At 38.5% G+C, this 19,002-nt stretch overlaps 1 protein-coding gene across 4 annotated transcripts in view; it reads left to right on the top strand.

The window, feature by feature from the left end:
• RAD18 (RAD18 E3 ubiquitin protein ligase) overlaps positions 1–19,002 on the top strand; it is a 114,891-nt gene that overhangs the window by 55,238 nt on the left and 40,651 nt on the right. For 3 of the 4 annotated variants that reach the window (XM_067755294.1, XM_067755296.1, XM_067755295.1), the window contains 2 exons: positions 5,610–5,686; positions 6,990–7,050. The exons of the other annotated variant lie outside the window; for it this stretch is intronic. In XM_067755294.1, coding sequence (XP_067611395.1) covers positions 5,610–5,686; positions 6,990–7,050 — 138 coding nt within the window. The remainder of the gene's footprint in view (positions 1–5,609; positions 5,687–6,989; positions 7,051–19,002) is intronic. 4 annotated transcript variants of the gene reach the window in all.

The raw sequence follows: 19,002 nt of genomic DNA, 5'->3' as shown, positions 1-19,002 counted from the left end.
TTTCCCTGAGAAGCTTTGGTTCTTTTGGGGGGGAAAACAAGATAAGGCTACCAGCTATGCTCATTGCTACCCGGTACCTTTGCTTCTAGACTCTTCCAGCAGGTGGAGCTCAGGAATATATACACACATATACATATGCATACATGGATATGTGTATACATACACATGCATGTATGCCTGTATACTACATGTATATGTATGCATGTAAATCCACTTATACATATTAGAAATCATGAGAACATACCAATACCTTTACTTTCAATCCAGCCCCACAGAGGTCTTCTTTACCTTTCTCTATTTCATATTTGTATTTCCCTTTTTCGACAGGGAGAATCTTCCCTCTTAGTAGCATCAGCACGTTTACTAATTTGTTCAGTTCTGTAATATATCTAAAATCGTTTCAGAATTGCTTCATCTGTACTACTACACCTTTCTGCAACCAGAGAAAGAATTCCAGATTTTTTTTTAGTTCTCTCTACCCAGTCTTCCCTTTCCCCTCCCCCATCACCTGCACTAAGGGTACATAGTCATTTACTGTGTTCATAAATTTTTTTTTCCCTTTATTGTGGTTATGTTATTTGAAGTAATATAGTGACAGTTCATTTGTTTCACTTTGTTTCCAATTAAAAAAATAAATTTATTTATTTATGTGTTTTTATTTTTGGCTGTGTTGGGTTTTCGTTGCTGCGTGCGGGCTTTCTCTCATTGTGGTGAGTGGGGGCTACTCTTCGTTACAGTGCACGGGCTTCTCATTGCAGTGGCTTCTCTTGTTGCAGAGCATGGGCTCTAGGCGCACGGGCTTCAGTAGTTGTGGCTCGCGGGCTCAGTTGCTCCGTAGCATGTGAGATCTTCCTGGACCAGGGCTCGAATCCATGTCCCCTGCATTGGCAGGCAGATTCTTAACCACTGTGCCACCAGGGAAGCCCTTTGTTTCCAATTTTTATTGTTGTTATTTAGTTTCCTCTTCTAAGTATGAGAAATTAATAACAGATATATCATGTAAACTGCTTTAAAGAGATATACAGTTAACCCTTGAACAACATGGGTTTGAACTGCAGATTATATGCAGAGTTTTTTCAGTAAATATAGTACCTGTGTTTTAATTTTACAGATCTTTAAATTAACTAAGTGTGGGGGGAAGTTTGTGCGGCAGGCTGGGAGCATCATCAGTGTTTAGCTGGAGTAGGTCTGATATTGTCAGAAAGGTTTCTGATCTCTCCCTTTCACTGACCTTTGCTTAAAGTAGATTTTTCTTGAGACTTTTTTTTTCTTTCTTCTGTGAGTGTTGGTGGTTGTGGATCGCAGGCTTCACCAGAGACGAGTCTGGGATACTGTGAAGATAAAAAGAAAACCTGGGGAACGTACCACAGTGTTGTTCCTCAAATTCTGAGGTCCTTAGCCAGTCCATTTTCCTCCTTCCACTTTTCAGAATTCTCTTAACCTTGTCTGTTATATCCAGGGTTTGTAGTTATGCTTTGCAGGTAAGATTATGAGAAATGAGAAGAGACATGAGTCTAGGCCATCTTGTTTGGAAACAGAAGTCCTTGTTCAAGTATGTATTTTTGATTTCTGTTTTAGGTGCAAACACATTAAGATGTTAAGTCTTCTTGGTGACTTGACCGCTTTCGGTAATTTCCCTCTTTGTCCCTGATAACATTCATTGCTCTGGAGTCTCTTGCGCCTCATATTAATATAGCTATTTCAGATTCCTTTTCATTGGTATTTACAGGATACATTGCTTTCCGTTCTTTGTTTTGAACCTATTTTGAATCTATGTCTTTTATTTAAAATGGGTTCTTTGTTGACAGTATATTGTTTGGCTTTTCTTTTTTAATCCAGTCTGCATTCTCTGGCTCTTATTAGTGCCTTTAGACCATTTACATTTGATGTAGTTGGCTTTCGACTTAACATCTTGCTAGTTCTTTTGTTTGTTCTGTCTGCTTTTTGTTCCTTCTATCCTTTTTTTTTTTAAATATCTTGGATTAATTGAGTATTTAAAAAATTATATTTCGTTTCTACTATTGACTTATAATTGTACCTCTTTTTCAAAATTTTGGTGTTTGCCTTAGGGTTTACAGTATACACCTTTAATTAGTCACAGTCTACCTTCAGATAATAAACTGCTTTGCTTGTAGTATAAGAACCTTATACAACAGTTTACTCCCAGTCCCTGATTCTTTGTGCTGTTGTTGTCATGCTGTTAACACAATGCATTGCTATTGTTTTTCCTTTAAACAGACAATTATCTTTTATAGCAGTTAAAAATAAGAAAAGTATATTTCATATTTTCCTTCATTTTTACCATTTCTAACACTTTGTTTCTTCTTATAGAGATGAATTTCTGGTTTTAAATTTCTTTTGCTTGAAGAAATTCCTTTAACACTTTTTTTGGTACAGATCTGCTAATAATATATTCTGTCAGTTTTTGTTTGTCTCAGAAAGTCTTCATTTCTCTTTCACTTTTGAAAAATATTGTCCTTGATATAGAATACTGGGTTGGTAGGTTTTTTCCCCAACACTTTAAATTCTTCATTCTGTTGTCTTCTGGATTGAATAGTTTTTGATGAGCAGTATGATGTAATACATGACTTTTATTGGTGTGGTATACCCCTTTTTCTCACTGGCTTCAAGATTTTCTTTATGTGTCTATGTGTAGGTATATTATTGCGTTTTTGTTTTGTTATTTGTTCTGCTTGATATTCTTCAAGCTTCTTGCATTTGTGGTTTGACATCTTTCATTATATTTAGTAAATTCTGGCCATTAGATCTTCAAATATTTTCTCTCCCTTTTTTCTTCTTCTGGGATTTCTATTACGTGTATGTTAGGGCTTTTGATATTGTCTCACAGCTCTTAGTTGCTCTATTCTGGTTTTTTTGTGGTTTTTTTCCCCCTTTTTCTCTATTTCTGTTTGGGTAATACCATCGATCCCATTTTTAAGTTCACCTATTCTTTCCTTAGCTGGGTCAAGTTATCTCTGCTAATGTTTTTTTATTTCTAACATTTCTGTTTTATTCTTCTTGATGATTTCATCTCTCTCGTGAAATGCCCCATCTGTTCCTGCATGTTGTTCATCTTTTCCACTAGATGTAGCATATTAATCGTAGTTATTTTAAATTCCATGTCTGGTAGTTGTAACATCTGGGCAACTGATATCTGAGTTTGATTTTGTTATTGTTGTTTGTTTGCCTGCTTGTTCATATATCTTGTAAATTTTGGTTGAAAACCAGACTTAATACATGAGACTCTAAATGCTGAAGTAAATAGTATGAATGACTAAAAAATGGACTTGTCTCCTCTTCTGCTAGGACTTCACTGTGTGTGGTTGATTGGTTTGGATTTTGTTGTTGCTGTGGTTGTCCTCGGTTGACCACCACTTTCATATCCCTTGTGCTTTTTAGGTCGGTGCCTGAGCTACCAGAAGTTTGTTTGTTTGTTTTTAAAATGTACCTGTATCACTCGCACTTAGGTTTTCCCTGTGAACCTGTGCCTTAAGGAGTCTTTCCATGCTCACTTCTCTCCCAGTGGCTGATGACAGTTACCTGTCACTTGGAGTGTCCTGGCTCCGTGGTAGGGAACATGAGGTTGTTCTCTGTTATTCTAGCTTAGCCTCTGTCTTAGGCAGGCCCTTGATTCTGGGTCTCACAGGTGGGTCTCTCTCAGTGATCCTTTGCCTCCCCAGGTGGCAAGGGTCCTCTAGTGGTCTGGGCCCAGGGCAGTTTCCTGACCCCTCTGCCGGAGTAGAGGGTTTTGTTTGTTTACTTTTTCTCTGTTTACCTGTGCTCTGGGGACTTCAGTTTTGCTGACCTTCCCTCAGTGGCTTAATGCTTTTGTTTCCTAGGGTTAAAGATCTGATGGGGCTTCATGTCCTTCCTGCACTGGGGGCTGTTCTTTCCCAAGCCTGTATCCGGAGGGATACTTTTTCTAATTTCTCATCCTTCCCCCAGTAGTTCTTGAGAGTATCCAGTAAGGTCTATAGAAAACCTTGGAATGGGTGTGAGTCCCCTTGTGTCTAAGATTCCCAGGATTTTTATATTTTCATGGTGGTTCACCCTTGGCCTTTTGCAATTTATCAAAAAGTTTATCTGAGGGACTTTCCTGGCGGTCCAGTGGTTAAGACTATGTGCTTCCACTGCAGGGAGCGCGGGTTCGATCCCTGGTCTGGGAACTAAGATCTCGCATGCCTTGCTGTGCGGCCAAAAAAAAAAAGTTTATCTGAAATCTTCTTACCCAGCGGTAGGATAATCCTTGTTTTCTTATGTCAACCAGTACTCATGACCCCTCTCTTCTCTAAGGCACATGACTTTCCTTAGATTTCAGGCTAGTTGGTTTCCCTGTGACGTTAGTTCTGTTGGATTCGAGTAAAGTTACAGTTTTATAGGTTATCCAGCCTTTTCTCATTGTTAGGGTGAGAATGACACCATATCCAGCTCTTTACATCACAAACAGAATCAGAAGTCTCTCCGAAAGATTTAAGCCCCTAAATTGCATCTAATCCTAGTACAGTTTCCTTAATACCTTAGAAGAGAGTATGCCAGATGTTCTCTAACTTGAGTGATACTTGGGTTAGTGGATTGGGTAGAATGCAAGTGGTCCCTTTGCTTTCCTGTTATACCATGATTCACAGAGGGAGAGATTGTTTACATTGTTTCTACTGGTCTTATGATATTAGGGAGGCAAGAGGTACCTCTCAGTGCTTGAAAAACAAACTTTGAAATGAGGTAATTGCATTCTTAAATGATCCTCTCGAGGACTTTCAGTTTTGTAAAAAACTTTTTAATAGAGATTATTTGTAAGTTCTATAGAATTTCAGTTCTTACGGTGAAGAATATGGTGATTTCCCCTGTTTACCTGTTACCTGACTCAAACAGTTGTCAACTCATGCCTAATCGCCTGTTGTCTGTCATTTACATCCCTTCATGGATTATTTTGAAGCAAATTCTAGATATAGTATCTTTTTATGTATAAATGTGTGTAAGGGATTGTAGTTTTTTCTCCCTATACTATATGTGTATTTTAGTCTTAATATGTTGGCCTAGTAGGCAGAAGGATAGCATTGGCAAATTTCATGCTATTTGCATTCAAAGGTATTTATATATGAGATGGAGTATATTTCAGATCTCTTTGATGTATGTGATTGGTAAATACACCTACTGACAAAAATTCTGGAGTCAAGGCCATCTACCCCCTAGTATTCGTAGGTAGACCTTTGTCTTTCCTTGCAAAGTAGACTGTTGTAACATTTTGTACATTGGAGTTTCAGTGGATATCCCCTAAGAATAGAATTCACTCTAACATTAATTTTCATATTCCATTGGAACTCTTGTTTATACCTATATCCTCAAAGGAAAGAGCAAAATGACTTTGCTGTACTCTTCCAGTTATATTTTAAACTGTAATTGCATGTGTAAAAGTTAAGTGTTTTAACTCTGTTATTTTTTTTTAACCCTTTTATTTTGAAATGACTTTAGACTTACAGAAAAATTACAAAGACAGGACAGGGAGTTCATGTATACCCATCGTCCAGCTTCAGTGTTAAGAGTTCATATAACCCGGGTACATTGAACAACACCATGTAATTAATATTGGCTATATGCCCTTATTTTAACAGCTGCTGAAATAGTTCAAGAAATTGAAAATATGGAGAAGACTAGGATGCGTCTTGAAGCTAGTAAACTCAACGAAAGCGTATGTTGATGGTCTTTTTCAGTATCTCGGTAGAAATGAAGGAAGGAAAAGTCGAATACCCTACAAATTAAAGCAAACCAGTGTTAAATCTGTTCAGTGGGAAATGTACTAGAACACATTTCCATTTAATGTATTATGATTTACTTGCAGCTCATTTTAGCATTTTTATCATATTTGGAAGTCTTCTGGCACAAGATCAATCCAAAGTAGAGTTTATTGATGAATTACAGTTTTATGGAAAAAAGCATGTGCCCGTACATAAGGTAACCTTGGTATTGGTCCTTTTTCTGGTGGTTGCATTTAATAAGTTCTTCAACATTTAACCTCTGTGGCCCTTAAGATCTTCATCTGTAAAACTCAGGGGGTTAACTATTATAATCTCTAAGATCCCCTTTTAGCTCTGGCATTCTGCAATTCTATGGTTATACTGATGGTGAAATTAAGTAATTTTAAGAGTTGATGAGGATTGAGCATCTGTTGAGCTTACTAAGGGAATCAGAGACCTAAATTTCTTCACTATTGCCTTCCTCTAGCTTGATGGTCCAAAACTTGAGGAAAGGATACCAAAGAAGAAAATAGCCATTGTGTCCTTTGACACTAGAGGAAGTGTTTTGGGCTCTCCCAAGTAGACTTTTTTCCTAGACCATCGGTAATGTGTTTGTAAGGAAAGCAACAACCTTAGGGAAGTAAGTTTATAATCAGATAGTAGAAAAAAATGAGATTTTCATTGACTTTACTATTACCTGTGTGCTAACTATAAGACTATAATGAATCGTGTAAGTACATTTCAGATCTTTTAAGTCTAAAATTTTAAAAAGTAAATTAGAAATTTCACACGTGAAGTCTTGTATTATTGCATTTTCTCTGTATACCTTTGTGTAGACTTGGAAAAGTTAGGCTGGAAAAGGTAGAAGACAAACAAGAAGATCTGCCTTGTTAATGATCTGCTAAATGTCTCTTCAGTCTTGTAGTTTTATGTTACCTATTGTAGTAATGAATGTGGAAAATTAAATATTGAAAGTAGGAAGCTTAATTGATTGTTGTCTTAATACTTCATAAATTCTAATGGAATCAGTGTTGCATTTTCTACTGATGAAAAAAGTAATGAGTAAAATGTATGTTAATTACAATATTCAAGAGAAGTAAACAGGAGTTAATCTTCCTAAGTCTATATAAAACAGACATGAGAGATTATTTTCCTCTATTTTAAACATCTCCATTTGAGATCTTAAAGTTTATAGTACTAATTTCTAATTTTTGTCATTTTTGGTAATTTTTAATTAAGAATTTTTGGATTTTTTAGATAATGGTTTTTACAAAGGACCAAACAGAAAAGGAAATAGATGAAATTCACAGTAACTATCGTAAGTTATGTAATATTTTCTTTGTTTACAAAGAACTTGGGTTACAGTTTTTCATCTTAAGTATTTTTATATTAATGTTTAATACAAACTTTCTTGTTAATATTACTTAAGAGACTGAATTTTGGTTGAGTGTTTACTCAAGATGGTGACCTTTTTTTGTAACTATGTGTGTGGTCTTTGATTTGTCACTAACATTCTACTTTGAGCTTATCACTAAGCACTTTGCAACTATTAATTAGTTGCTCTCAAAGCATCTCTGTGAGAAGAAAATGGGATTAAAATGGAAACATTCCTGACTTGCCATCCTGTCCTCAGGCCAGTGACAGTATTTATGTAAAGAATTTCAGCACTCTGTAGCTTGCATATTTATGCTGAAGATAGTTTTCATTTTATTCATTATTACCAGCTTCCCAAATTTATCGCTTCATTTTCCTTAAATGACCTTTATATGTATCTTTCCCAGTGCTAGCACGTTACTGTTTTGTCAATTAGATAGCTGCTTATTCTTTGGCTGGTTGGTTGGTTTTTAGTTTAAATTTAAATTTAAGTGCCTGGCAAACAGTAGATAGTTAATATTTGCTGAATGAATATTCCACACATGATATGCCTTAGTTGTGCCAAAAGAATTATGTTTTCTTTTTTCACTTAAGCTTTGAAGGGGCAGATACAGCTGTGATCTGTGTGGGGCGGGAGGATGAAGTACACAGGCACTAGATGTAGTTGTGATGGCCCGAGCCTTCTCGGAGTAGGGAAAGGAGGCTGGAGGATTCACGGACCAGAGGCTGAACCACAAAAGTTACAGCGCTGGTGCTCTAAAGATAGACAGATGTGATTGATCCTCTTTGATCAACCTTTGGGAAGCCAAAGTAATTTTTCTTGATACAGGAGCTAGAGAATATCAGATGATCACTGAAGTGGCAAAACTAAGGCCTGTAACAACAAGGAAACCAGAAAATTTGCATGGAACAAAAATAATTTAAATCACTAAAGGATGGTATCTAACAATTACGCTACACTAAAGAAAACGTGGGTTAGATATAGGCAAGAAAATATACAAATATCTATTGCCCACCATTTAAATATCTTTAAAAACTTTAATTTTACTAAATAGGTCAACATGTTAAATTAATTCACTTAGCTCTAAAATAAACCTTGGTATATACTTTGTTTTTTTAAACCTTTTGGGCACTTGCTAAAGCTCAAGCACTTGTTATTAACATTATAGTGTAGTTACAGTTTGATTTAGTATCAGGATCTAAATATACCATTGATGGTTCTTCTGTTTTTTAAACCTTTTTATTAATGTTTTAATGTACGTGAGTTTTTAATTTACTTTTTGGCTGTGTGGGGTCTTTGTTGCTGAACGCAGGCTTTCTCTGGTTGAGGAGAGCAGGGGCTACTCTTCGTTGCGGTGCACGGCCTTCTCATTTTGGTGGCTTCTCTTGTTGTGGAGCACGGGCTGTAGGCACGTGGGCTTCAGTAGTTGTGGCGCATGGGCTCAGTAGTTGCGGCTCGCGGGCTCTAGAGTGCAGGCTCAGTAGTTGTGGTGCACGGGCTTAGTTGCTCCGTGGCTTGTGGGATCTTCCCGGACCAGGACTCGAACCCGTGTCTCCTGCATTGGCAGGCGGATTCTCAACCACTGCGCCACCAGGGAAGCCCATGTATGTGGTTTTTAAGCACATTTCTCTAAGGCTTATTAAAAACTCTGACTCCTCGCCACCTCCTTGTCTCCATCTTCATTTCCTAGAATTAACAACTGTCAAATCTTTTGGCTTTTGTTTTAGTAATTACCTTCATGTTTATAAAAGATTATTCTTTCTGCTATTTCTTGAAGTGTTTCAGTTTTCCATGTTAACAATTGATTGAAGTCCTAATTTGAAAAATGAAAATTTAGCTCTTTTGTACATCCTGACTCTTACCTTCTCCTCCCTCCCAATTTCTGAATATTGTCATAATTTTTTATAAGGTCAGTATTAGTTAGAGACATTGTATACAGTTTGAACCAGGCAACATACAATACTATGGTTATGAAGTGTGTCAGAGTATGCCACCACCCAAGAATATGCCACCATGACATGTTGCTTTGAGCAGAAGGCAATTGAGAAGCAGCAGAAAGGAAAGCTCTCTGCCTTCCGCCATTTGCCTAAGTGTAGGACACAATTACAAAGGTGTCTGTCCCTCCTCCCCTCTCTATCCCTAGAAGTAAGTTAGTCTTCCTGTTGACAGAGAAGGCTCTGACTTAAATCAGCATAGCAGACTTCACTCTTGTTTACTGTGTTTTTCCTGGCCATCTCCCCATAACTGGCCTCCCACACACCTTTCTTTTTTTTTTTTTTAATCTAGCTGAAGATGGTATTTAAGCCAGTGTTCTAAGTCACCTCCAAGTGGCTTAGAGTTACTTATTTTTCTCTGGGTATCTTCCATATATACATGAGGTATACATGTTAAAAAACATCTGTTTGTTTTTCTCATGTAAATTTGTCTTTTGTTATAAAGCCCCAGCTAAGAACTAAGAAGGTTAGAAGGGAGATTATTTTTCTTCCCTTACAGTTGTAATTCCTTTTAGGAAAACATTCTGTTTTCCCTATAATTAGTAATTTTATTTGCTTAGTTTTCTATTTATCTGATATTAATTTATCTGTAAACTTTCCATGAGAAATGTCAGTGACTTTCTGTTTACATTGAAACTCATAGATTGTTTATCAACTCACTATTTTCTCCAGAACCTCTTACCTGAAGCAGCCCCCAGCCCTTTTCCAGGCACTGTGACTGTGCTTTGGGCCTCCTTCATACCTACCCTGGAATTTCCTTTCACCAGCCTTCTGGGTATTCTCTCCTCCCTCCTGTGTCAGTTCACCTATTTCAGGATCCAAATCTGCCTCTTCTTTTTCCTTGTTTTGGTGGAATACATTTTTCCAGGCAAGTCTCTTGGGGAAAAAAAGGGTATATGGAGGAATACTTTTTGAGTCCATACATAGCTGGAAATATTACTTTTACTATTGATTTATTATTTGGCTTAGATAAATTGTCCACATAGCTAGTAAAAAGCAGGACTGGAAATTAAACCCACATTCATCCCATGCTCAATTTGAAGCCCTTTGCACTGTAGCGTGCTTTGAATCTGAGTGAATAGCTTGTATGTTGAGAACTTCTTTTGAGTGGGGGTGGGGGTGCGCTAAGCTTTACTTTCAGGTTATCTTGCTTAAAAAAAGGCTTAATTTTATGAATGAGTTACTTCGGTAGTTTTGTGATGATATATCTTTCTTACTTTCTTTAGCAGTCTTTTGGATAGATTTATCTTCACGAGTCCCTCTTTTAGAAGAGGAGAGAAACAGTGAAATCAATATGAGGCTTAGTTGCAGATCTGTAAAGTGTATTTGATACAGAGTTGAATCAAATGAGTTTATTGAGTTACCTGCGGGTTTCAGGTTGCAAATGCTTTTGGTAGGTCTTCTTAATTAAGACTGAATTGCTCCAGTAAGAGGCAGAATCTTAGCCTGAAGGAAGTTACTCTACTTGCCTAACTGCCATGACAGACATATTTTGGGGATCTTCACGCTCTTCACCTTGGTAAAATATAGTTTTATACCCTGCCAAGAAAAAAAAGACAAACCTCCAGTGAACACCCCGGGATTACCTCCTGTAACTTTTCCTGAGAGCACCAGCTTAGTCCTGTTAAGTAGGCAAGGCATTTTAGCTTAATATGTTCCTTTGTTTTTTTAATTTGGTTGTTCACTAATTCAGTAAATGTTTATTGAGCATCTACTATGTGCTAGCTGTTCTTCTAGGTAGTGAGTGTAGAGCAGTGAGCAAGATACATAAATTTCTCATCATGGAGCTTATATTCTAATAGCAGACAGATAAATAACAGTAAATCAGCAGATGATTATAACAATTTTAGGTGGCAGATGCTATAAAGAAAATAAAGCAGAGTAATTTATAGAAATTATGGGGGCATTAGATAATGTAGTCAAGAAAAGGTTTTTCTTGAGGAGTTGACATTTGAGATGAGTCATAAGTAAAAGAAAAAATCGAAATGGGCTTCGCTGGTGGCACAGTGGTTGAGAATCTGCCTGCCAATGCAGGGGACACGGGTTTGAGCCCTGGTCTCGGAAGATCCCACATGCCGCGGAGCAGCTAGGCCTGTGAGCCACAACTACTGAGCCTGCGCATCTGGAGCTTGTGCTCTGCAACAGGAGAGGCTGCGACAGTGAGAGGCCCACGCACCGCGATGAAGAGTGGCCCCTGCTTGCCGCAACTAGAGAAAGCCCTCATGCAGAAACGAAGACCCAACACAGCCAAAAAATAAAATTAAATAAATAAAAAATGACGTAAAATTACAAAAAAACAAAACAAAACAATATTGCTAGCGGAACTTCCCTGGTGGTGCAGTGGTTAAGACTCCGTGCTCCTAATGCAGGGGGCTTCGGTTTGATCCCCGGTCAGGCGCAGACAAAAAAAAAAAAAATTGAAATGAGAATAAAGGCAGCCATTCACAGAGCCGGAGGAAGAGTATTGCAGGCAGAGGGAGCGTCAGGGGCAGAGGTGCTGAGGTAGACACAGCGTCGGCGGGTGTGAGTGGAGTGTAGTGAGCGAAGCGGAAGAGTGGTGTACAGGGAGGCAGGGCCAGGTCCCGGAAGGAAAGACCTTGTAAGAGTGTACTGGGCTTTATTCTTCCTGCAGTGGGAAGTCATTGGAGAGTTTAGAAAGACAAGTAATATGATTTTATTTATGTCTAAAAAGATGGCATCTGCTGAATACAGAATAAATTGTAAGGTGGCAAGAAATAGTAAGAAAACTAACCGAAAGGCTCTTCACTCAGGCAATATTTATGGATCACCCAGACAGTATTCTAGGTATTGGGAATATAACATTAAAGAAACAGACCAAGTCTCTGCCCACATGGAGCTTACACTGTATTGGGAATAGTCAGACAGTAAACAAACGAGTAAGATGTGTCAGATAGTGATACATGCTAGGAAGAGACTTAAGGTAGGGATAGAAAGTGATGGAGCTGCTTGACCAGAAGGGCTCCTTTAAGAAGGGTGATGTGATGTTTGAGAAGAGACCTGAATGAAGTGAGGCCATTTTAGTAAATTAGGTCAGGGATGTGGCATTTCTAGAGTGGTAGCAGAAGTAAAATACACAATTCAAGGTAAACTTTCAAAGTAGAACCAATAGTACCTGCTGATGAATTTAATATAGGGGGTGAATAAAAGAGGAATCAAGAATGACCCCTGCATTTTTGATTCAAGCACCTGGAGAAGTGATGATGCCATTTACTGAGATGGAGACCAGGGTGAGGATTGTGGATGGGGAAATGGAATCAAAATTCCTATTTTGTCTGTGTTAAGTTTTGGGTTTTAGTGGATATCCAAGTGGAAAAGAGAATTAGGCATGAATGGATGAATCTATCTAACTAAAAAGACATGTGCTTTAAAATTGTATACTTAGATACAATTAGCTGGGAGAAGAGGTCTGTGGGGAACAGAGCCTAAGGCTAAGCCCTGGGGCACCCCAACGTTTAGAGCAACAGTTCTCAGTTCTCTAAGCCTCTGTACACTCTTAAAACTTGTCTAGGGCACCAAAGAGCTTTCATTTGTGTGGGTTATAGTTGTTGATATGTATCATATTACAGATTAAAGCTTGGGGGACTTCTGCTTCTGGCCAAGACAGAGTAACTGGGACCTGATAACAACCCCCCTGCCCCCCCCCAAAAAAACAACAAACAACCACTGTAAATGGACAAAACATATGAAATAGTTTTCAAGACGTTAGACATTAGGTAACAAAGGACAGGAATCTCTGAGAGATGGAAAAATTTATTATACGAGCCCTATAATAGAGTTTCTAGGCTCCGTGTTGGGCAGGGAGATCCTAGGCAGAGCTTGGGGGGCTCTGAGTTAAGGAGAAAGAAAGACCAGAGAAACTGAAGGAGCTGAAGTTTGCAAGACAGAGTGCGGAGAAGAGAAAGTTGCACTGAAGAGAGAACCCCGGGGGTCTGCAGAAGGTCACCTTGTGAGTTCATTCAGTGCACAAAGTCTGTTCACAAAGCCCTCTGAAGATCACCAATATTTGGAAACTAAATAATACACTTCCAAATAACACATGGGTCTAAGAAAAATTAAAACCGAGAAATTTCAAAAATATTTATTAACTTATTTAAAAACAACAATAAGTTCATTATATTAACATAAATCATAAATGGCATATTTTGGTAAAAAGATAACTTTCCCAGCACAGAAAAATCAAAGTAAATGGAGATTTCTACTCCTAGCCCAGATGGAATAACAGACTGTATTTACTTTTCTCCCTTAAAAGCTGGAAAACCAGATGAAATATATAAATCAGTAGATTTTCAGATATTGGAAAAAGGTAGCACAGGACTGTTTCCCCTGAGAGAAAGAAAACAAATAAGATGGTGAGCTCTACAGGTCCAGCAGCTTGCAGGCAGCTTTAAGGTCCCGGGTGGGGGAACCTCAAAATAATCACTAAATAGGTACAAAAATATAAAATTAACAATATCCTATTGAAATTACCAGAAATTCAAAGAAGCAAAAAATAACATCCTAGAAAAGAGAAAAATCAATTAATAGAACCAGACCCAGCAATGACAGAGAGGATGAAACTAGTAGATAAAACTGTTTAAACAACATTTACAAATATGTTCTTTAGAAGAAGGAAGAATGAGGGAGGGTCATGCTGAGTTGAGAAATGGACAGTATTAAAAAAAGACCAAAAAGGGAGTTCCCTGGCAGTCCAGTGGTCAGGAGTCCTTGCTTTCACTGACCCGGGTTTGATCCCTGGTTGGGGAACTAGATCCCAGAAGGCGCACAGTGTGGCCAAAAAACGAAAACAAAAACAAAAAAAACAAATGGAATTCCTTAGATGACATACATACTTGAATTGAAAAATATTCTGGCTGAGGTAAATGCAGATTAGGGAATGAATTGAACTGAATGAAAGGACATCATAGCAATGTGTGTTGCAGCTAACGCAATGCTTAGAAGGGAATGTGTAGCATTAAAAGCTTATATTAGAAAAGAGAAGAGGTTTTAAATTTGTTATCTGTGCTTTCCTCTTAAGAAACTAGGGAAAGAAGGGCAAATTCCATCCTAAGTAAGCAGATGGAGAGTAACAGTGAAGAGCAGAAATCAGTGAAATTGAAGACAGAAAAATAACAGAAAATCTATGAAACCACAAGCTGTTTGTAAAGGTCAACAAAATTGGGAACCCTCTAGCAAGCCTGATTAGGACAAAAAGAGAGAAAGCACAAATTGCCAATATCAGGAATAAAAGAGGGAGAATTACTAAGTATCCTATTGATATTAAAAGCACAGTAAGGGAATATTATGAATAACTTCATGCCAGTCAGTGTGGAAACATACATGAAATGGACAAGTTTCTTGAAAGACACAAATTACCAAACCTTACTCAAGAAGAAATAGATAAGGTTGAATAGCCCTATATCTAGTAAATGAATTGAATTTGCATCCCCAGGAAGAAAACTCCAGATCCAGTTGGCATCGCTGGTGTGAATTCTATGAAACACATAAGGAAGGAAATAATACCAATTCTACAAAATTTTTTCTAAAAAATTGAAAAGGAAGGAATACTTCCTACCTCATTTTATGAAGCTAAAGTTTCCATGAAAGTTAAAACCAGACAAGGGTAGTATAATAAAAAGTTCTGACCAATATTCCTCATGAACATAGATGCAAAAATTCTTAACAATATTTTAGTAAATCAAATCCAGCACAACATAAAAAGGATAATGCAGTATAACCAAGTGGAATTTATCCTAAGAATGCAAGATTGGTTTAATGTTAGAAAATTAATCAGTATAATTCAGTGTATTAACAGAGTGGAAAAAAAACCACTATAATTTTATAGGTAGATGCAGAATAAGTATATGTCAAAGTTGAACACCCATTAGTAATAAAAACTCTCACTAAATGAGAATTTTTTTAATCTGGTATAGCAGGGATCCCCAACCCCTGGGCTCTGGACCGGTACCAGTCCACGGCCTGTTAGGAACCGGGCCGCACAGCAGGAGGTGAGCGGCAGGCGAGTGAGTGAAGCTTCATCTGCCGCTCCCCGTTGCCCCCATTACCGCCTGAACCATCCTCCAACCCCGGTCTGTGGAAAACTTGTCTTCCATGAAATCAGTCCCTGGTGCAAACAGGTTGGGGACTGTTCTGGTATAGGATATCTGAAAAACCTACAACTAACATCATATTTAATGGTAAAATATTGAGTGCTTCTCTTCTGACTAGGAACAGGGTAGAGAAGTCTATTCTTACCACTTTTGTTCAGCATTGTACCGTAGGTCCTTGCCAGTGTGATAAGGCAAGAAAGAGAAGTAATATTCAGATTTGAAAGGAAGAAATAAGACTTTTTCTTCACAGTTGACATGATCATCTTTCACAAGTAGTATGAATCGTAAAAGAAAAAGAAAAAAGTGATAAATTATATTTCATTAAAACAAAAGCTTTTACACTTCAGAAGACAAATATGAAGGGACTTCCCTGGCGGTCCAGTTGTTAAGACTCCATGTTTCCACTGCAGGGGGCGTGGGTTCGATTCCTGGTAGGGAAACTAAGATCCCACATGCTGCATGGTGCGGCAAAAAAAAAAAAAAAGAGAAATACGAAAATGAAAAAGCAAGTCACAGATTGTGAGAAAATATTGTAAAATTTATATTTGACAAAGTGCTAGTATCTGTATTATATAAAGAACTCTTAAAATTCAATAAGTCCTAGGATGTATTTTTTAAAAGCGCAGATATTTAAACATCTTCAGAGAAGGAGATACTCAAATACCAAATAACCACATGAAAAGATATGGTTATTTTAATGGCAAAAAAGAAAAAAGAAAGAAAGAAAGGATAATCCCAAGTGTTGGCCAGGATGTAGAGCTAATGGAACTCTTATATACATTGCTGGTGAGAATGCAATATGATGCAGCCACTTAGATAAACAGTTTAGTAGTCTGTTATAAATGGAAACATAAACCTACCTACCAGTAATTCTACTCCTAGCTATTTACCCAGCAGAAGTGAAAGCATATGTCTACATCTAGATTTTTATTTATTTATTTTTTATAAATTTATTTATTTTATTTTATTTATTTTTGGCTGCGTTGGGTCTTTGTTGCTGCGTGCGGGCTTTCTCTAGTCGCGGTGAGCAGGGGCTGCTCTTCATTGCGGTGTGTGGGCTTCTCACTGCGGTGGCTTCTCGTTGCGGAGCATGGGCTCCAGGCGCATGGGCTTCGGTAGTTGTGGCATGCGGGCTCAGTAGTTGTGGTGCATGGGCTTAGTTGCTCCGCAGCATGTGGAATCTTCCCGGACCAGGGCTCAAACCCATGACCCCTGCATTGGCAGGCGGATTCTTAACCACTGAGCCCCTAGGGAAGTCCCAATAGTTTACTTCTTTTTAGAGCTGAATGACACTCCACTCTCTGGATGTACCACAGTTTATTATCCATTAACCTAATGAAGGACATCTTGGTTGTTTCCTCTTTCCATTTTTAATGCACTCTGGCACTTTTTATTCTATTCTTTTTTTTTGCGGTACGTGGGCCTCTCACTGCCGTGGCCTCTCCCATTGCGGGGCACAGGCTTCGGACACGCAGGCTCAGCAGCCATGGCTCACGGGCCTAGCCGCTCCGTGGCATGTGGGATCCTCCCGGACCGGGGCACGAACCCGTGTCCCCTCCATCAGCAGGCGGACTCTCAACCACTGCACCACCAGGGAAGCTCCATCCTATTCTTACTATTGTTTTAAGAAAAAAATGCTGGTCTGGATCTACTAAGTTGTTTTCACAACCCACACTCTGTTTCAAAAGCACGGTCCCGTCCTAGGCTTATTTGTATGCAGTGGGAAAGATTCACAAGAGAGGGGGAAATAGATGATAGAGTAAAGGATAATTGCACATACTGTATCACTGTATTACAGTATGTATCACATACTGTAAGAAGACCTTAGTGATGGCATCCAGAGCATAAATTAGCAGTTGGCCCTTAATTGCAGCAAGGATCACTGTTTCATGCTAACTGCCAGGAAGATAGATCATGTGTGCACAGATGAAGTAGTGGTGGTTGGAAGACGACAGAGTTCCTGTTAGAACTTTTCTGTAGTTTCAAAGTAGTGTGAGCCCAACTGAGAAGGGAGTGTTGGAGGTTTGGAGAAAGTATAAAGTCGACATTTTGGAGAATTGTAAAGCAAAGTTTACTTGAGAAATGTAGAAAAGTTGTACGATAGTGCTGAGTGCTTGTTTGAGACTTACGGTCATGAATTTAAAGTGAGGCTAGTCAGTTCAGGTTAAATGAATGAATCCTGAGTGAATGTTAGCCTTTAGTGTTAATCTGTTCTTCATCCGTGTTTGCTGCGTGGGTGTCATAGGTAGTTCCGGAAAAAAAGACGTGAGATTTTACTTTGGGAGACACTGACTTCAGACTCACTCTGTGACTTAAAGTAAATGAGTATGTATCTCAGTGACATCACTTTAGAGGCTAGAGTCTGTCCCACTCTCGGGATCCTGGTTTTGGTGCACCCCTGGGTTCACGGGCAGACCCAGAGATACTCTGGCTGTAAACGCTGCTCTAAAAAAAGAGCAGGTGAGGTGGTGAGGGCATGAAGGGCTTGACTTGGCACTAGAAAAGATGATGGTATTTCAACTTGGTGAGGCAGAAAGGGTGGTATGATTCAAGTATTAAAAATCTTGAAGAGTATGCCTTGGTTCAATGTGGGCTTATTCGTCAGCTCCTACCACTGTCTGAACCACTTAAAACTTTTAAGAGGTAAATTCAGGGCATTGAGCCAGCAGAACTGAGACTTTAAACTCTAAAGTTCTCCTTGCCAAATGGCAGAACTCCTAAAATGAGGTGGAGAAATGCGTGGGAACAATTTTATTAGTGATAATCTCTTGGCATTGTTCATTTTTTGAGAGGTTATTGGACTTCTTGGGCCAAAGCCAAAGCTGTGGTTGCCATTTACTTTTTGCTTTCCAGCCTAGCTGTAGGGGTAATTAGATTTAAAAAGAAAATCTCTTCTAAACCTGGGATTTTATTACTTTAGAAGATAAAGTCATTAAGCCTCCTTAGCTGTTATGAGATGACTTTAGCAAGTTTCCTGAGTCATTCTAAATCCACAATCCATAAGTACACAACGGAGGAGCCTTACTAGCAGGAGAAGCCTTACTAGCAGAATGGCCCAGGCTGATCTGCTTAAATTATGTGGACCCCATAGTGCTGTGTTACCCTTGCCTAACACAAACTACATAAGGATGGCAGTGGTGGTAGCCCATTGATTCTGGGGAGCTGAACAAGTACAAAGTAATTGTTCTCAAATGTATAGAGTTAAATAGGACTTAAAAGAAATCACTTAGCTTGTATTCTACATGAGATCTCACCTATTTCTGAAGAGCTAATTTTTTCTAGTAATCTTTACGGGCAGCTTATATTTTGCTGAAATTTTAACCAGTCTCTTATTTAAAATTTACCAGACACTTTGCAACCCAACACATTAGTTTCACTGGGAGTTTTCATACACATACCATGCACATAAATATGTTGGAATTAGGAGCATTCTGTCCCTAATGTCCAAAGAACAGTCACATGTATAGATCAGGAATATTGAAATGAATATGCAAATGGAGGGAAAACTGGCTTTTTCCAGAGGGGGACGGAAGTCAATCGAACCTTCACCAGACAGGATTCTGCTTGTCTATAGACAAGAATTGTTTTCCATTGTGCTCGGTTATCTACAATTTACAGAACTGTAACCTAGCTCAAGAGCAGTGGATGACTGGAATCCTGGAAGGGTGGCTCTAGAAAATGCATAGTTTTCAGCCGAAGCACAAATTTTCCCCTAAACCCAGTTATTCATGGGAATAACTACAGGGAATATGATGGGTACTGGAGGGAAACAGTCTCAAAACTTTGTGTTAACT

Source organism: Pseudorca crassidens, chromosome 10, assembly GCF_039906515.1.
Source record: "Pseudorca crassidens isolate mPseCra1 chromosome 10, mPseCra1.hap1, whole genome shotgun sequence".
Lineage (NCBI taxonomy): Eukaryota > Metazoa > Chordata > Mammalia > Artiodactyla > Delphinidae > Pseudorca > Pseudorca crassidens.
The sequence above is the reverse complement of the archived record's forward strand: the minus strand, read 5'-3'. Positions and strand labels throughout refer to the sequence as shown.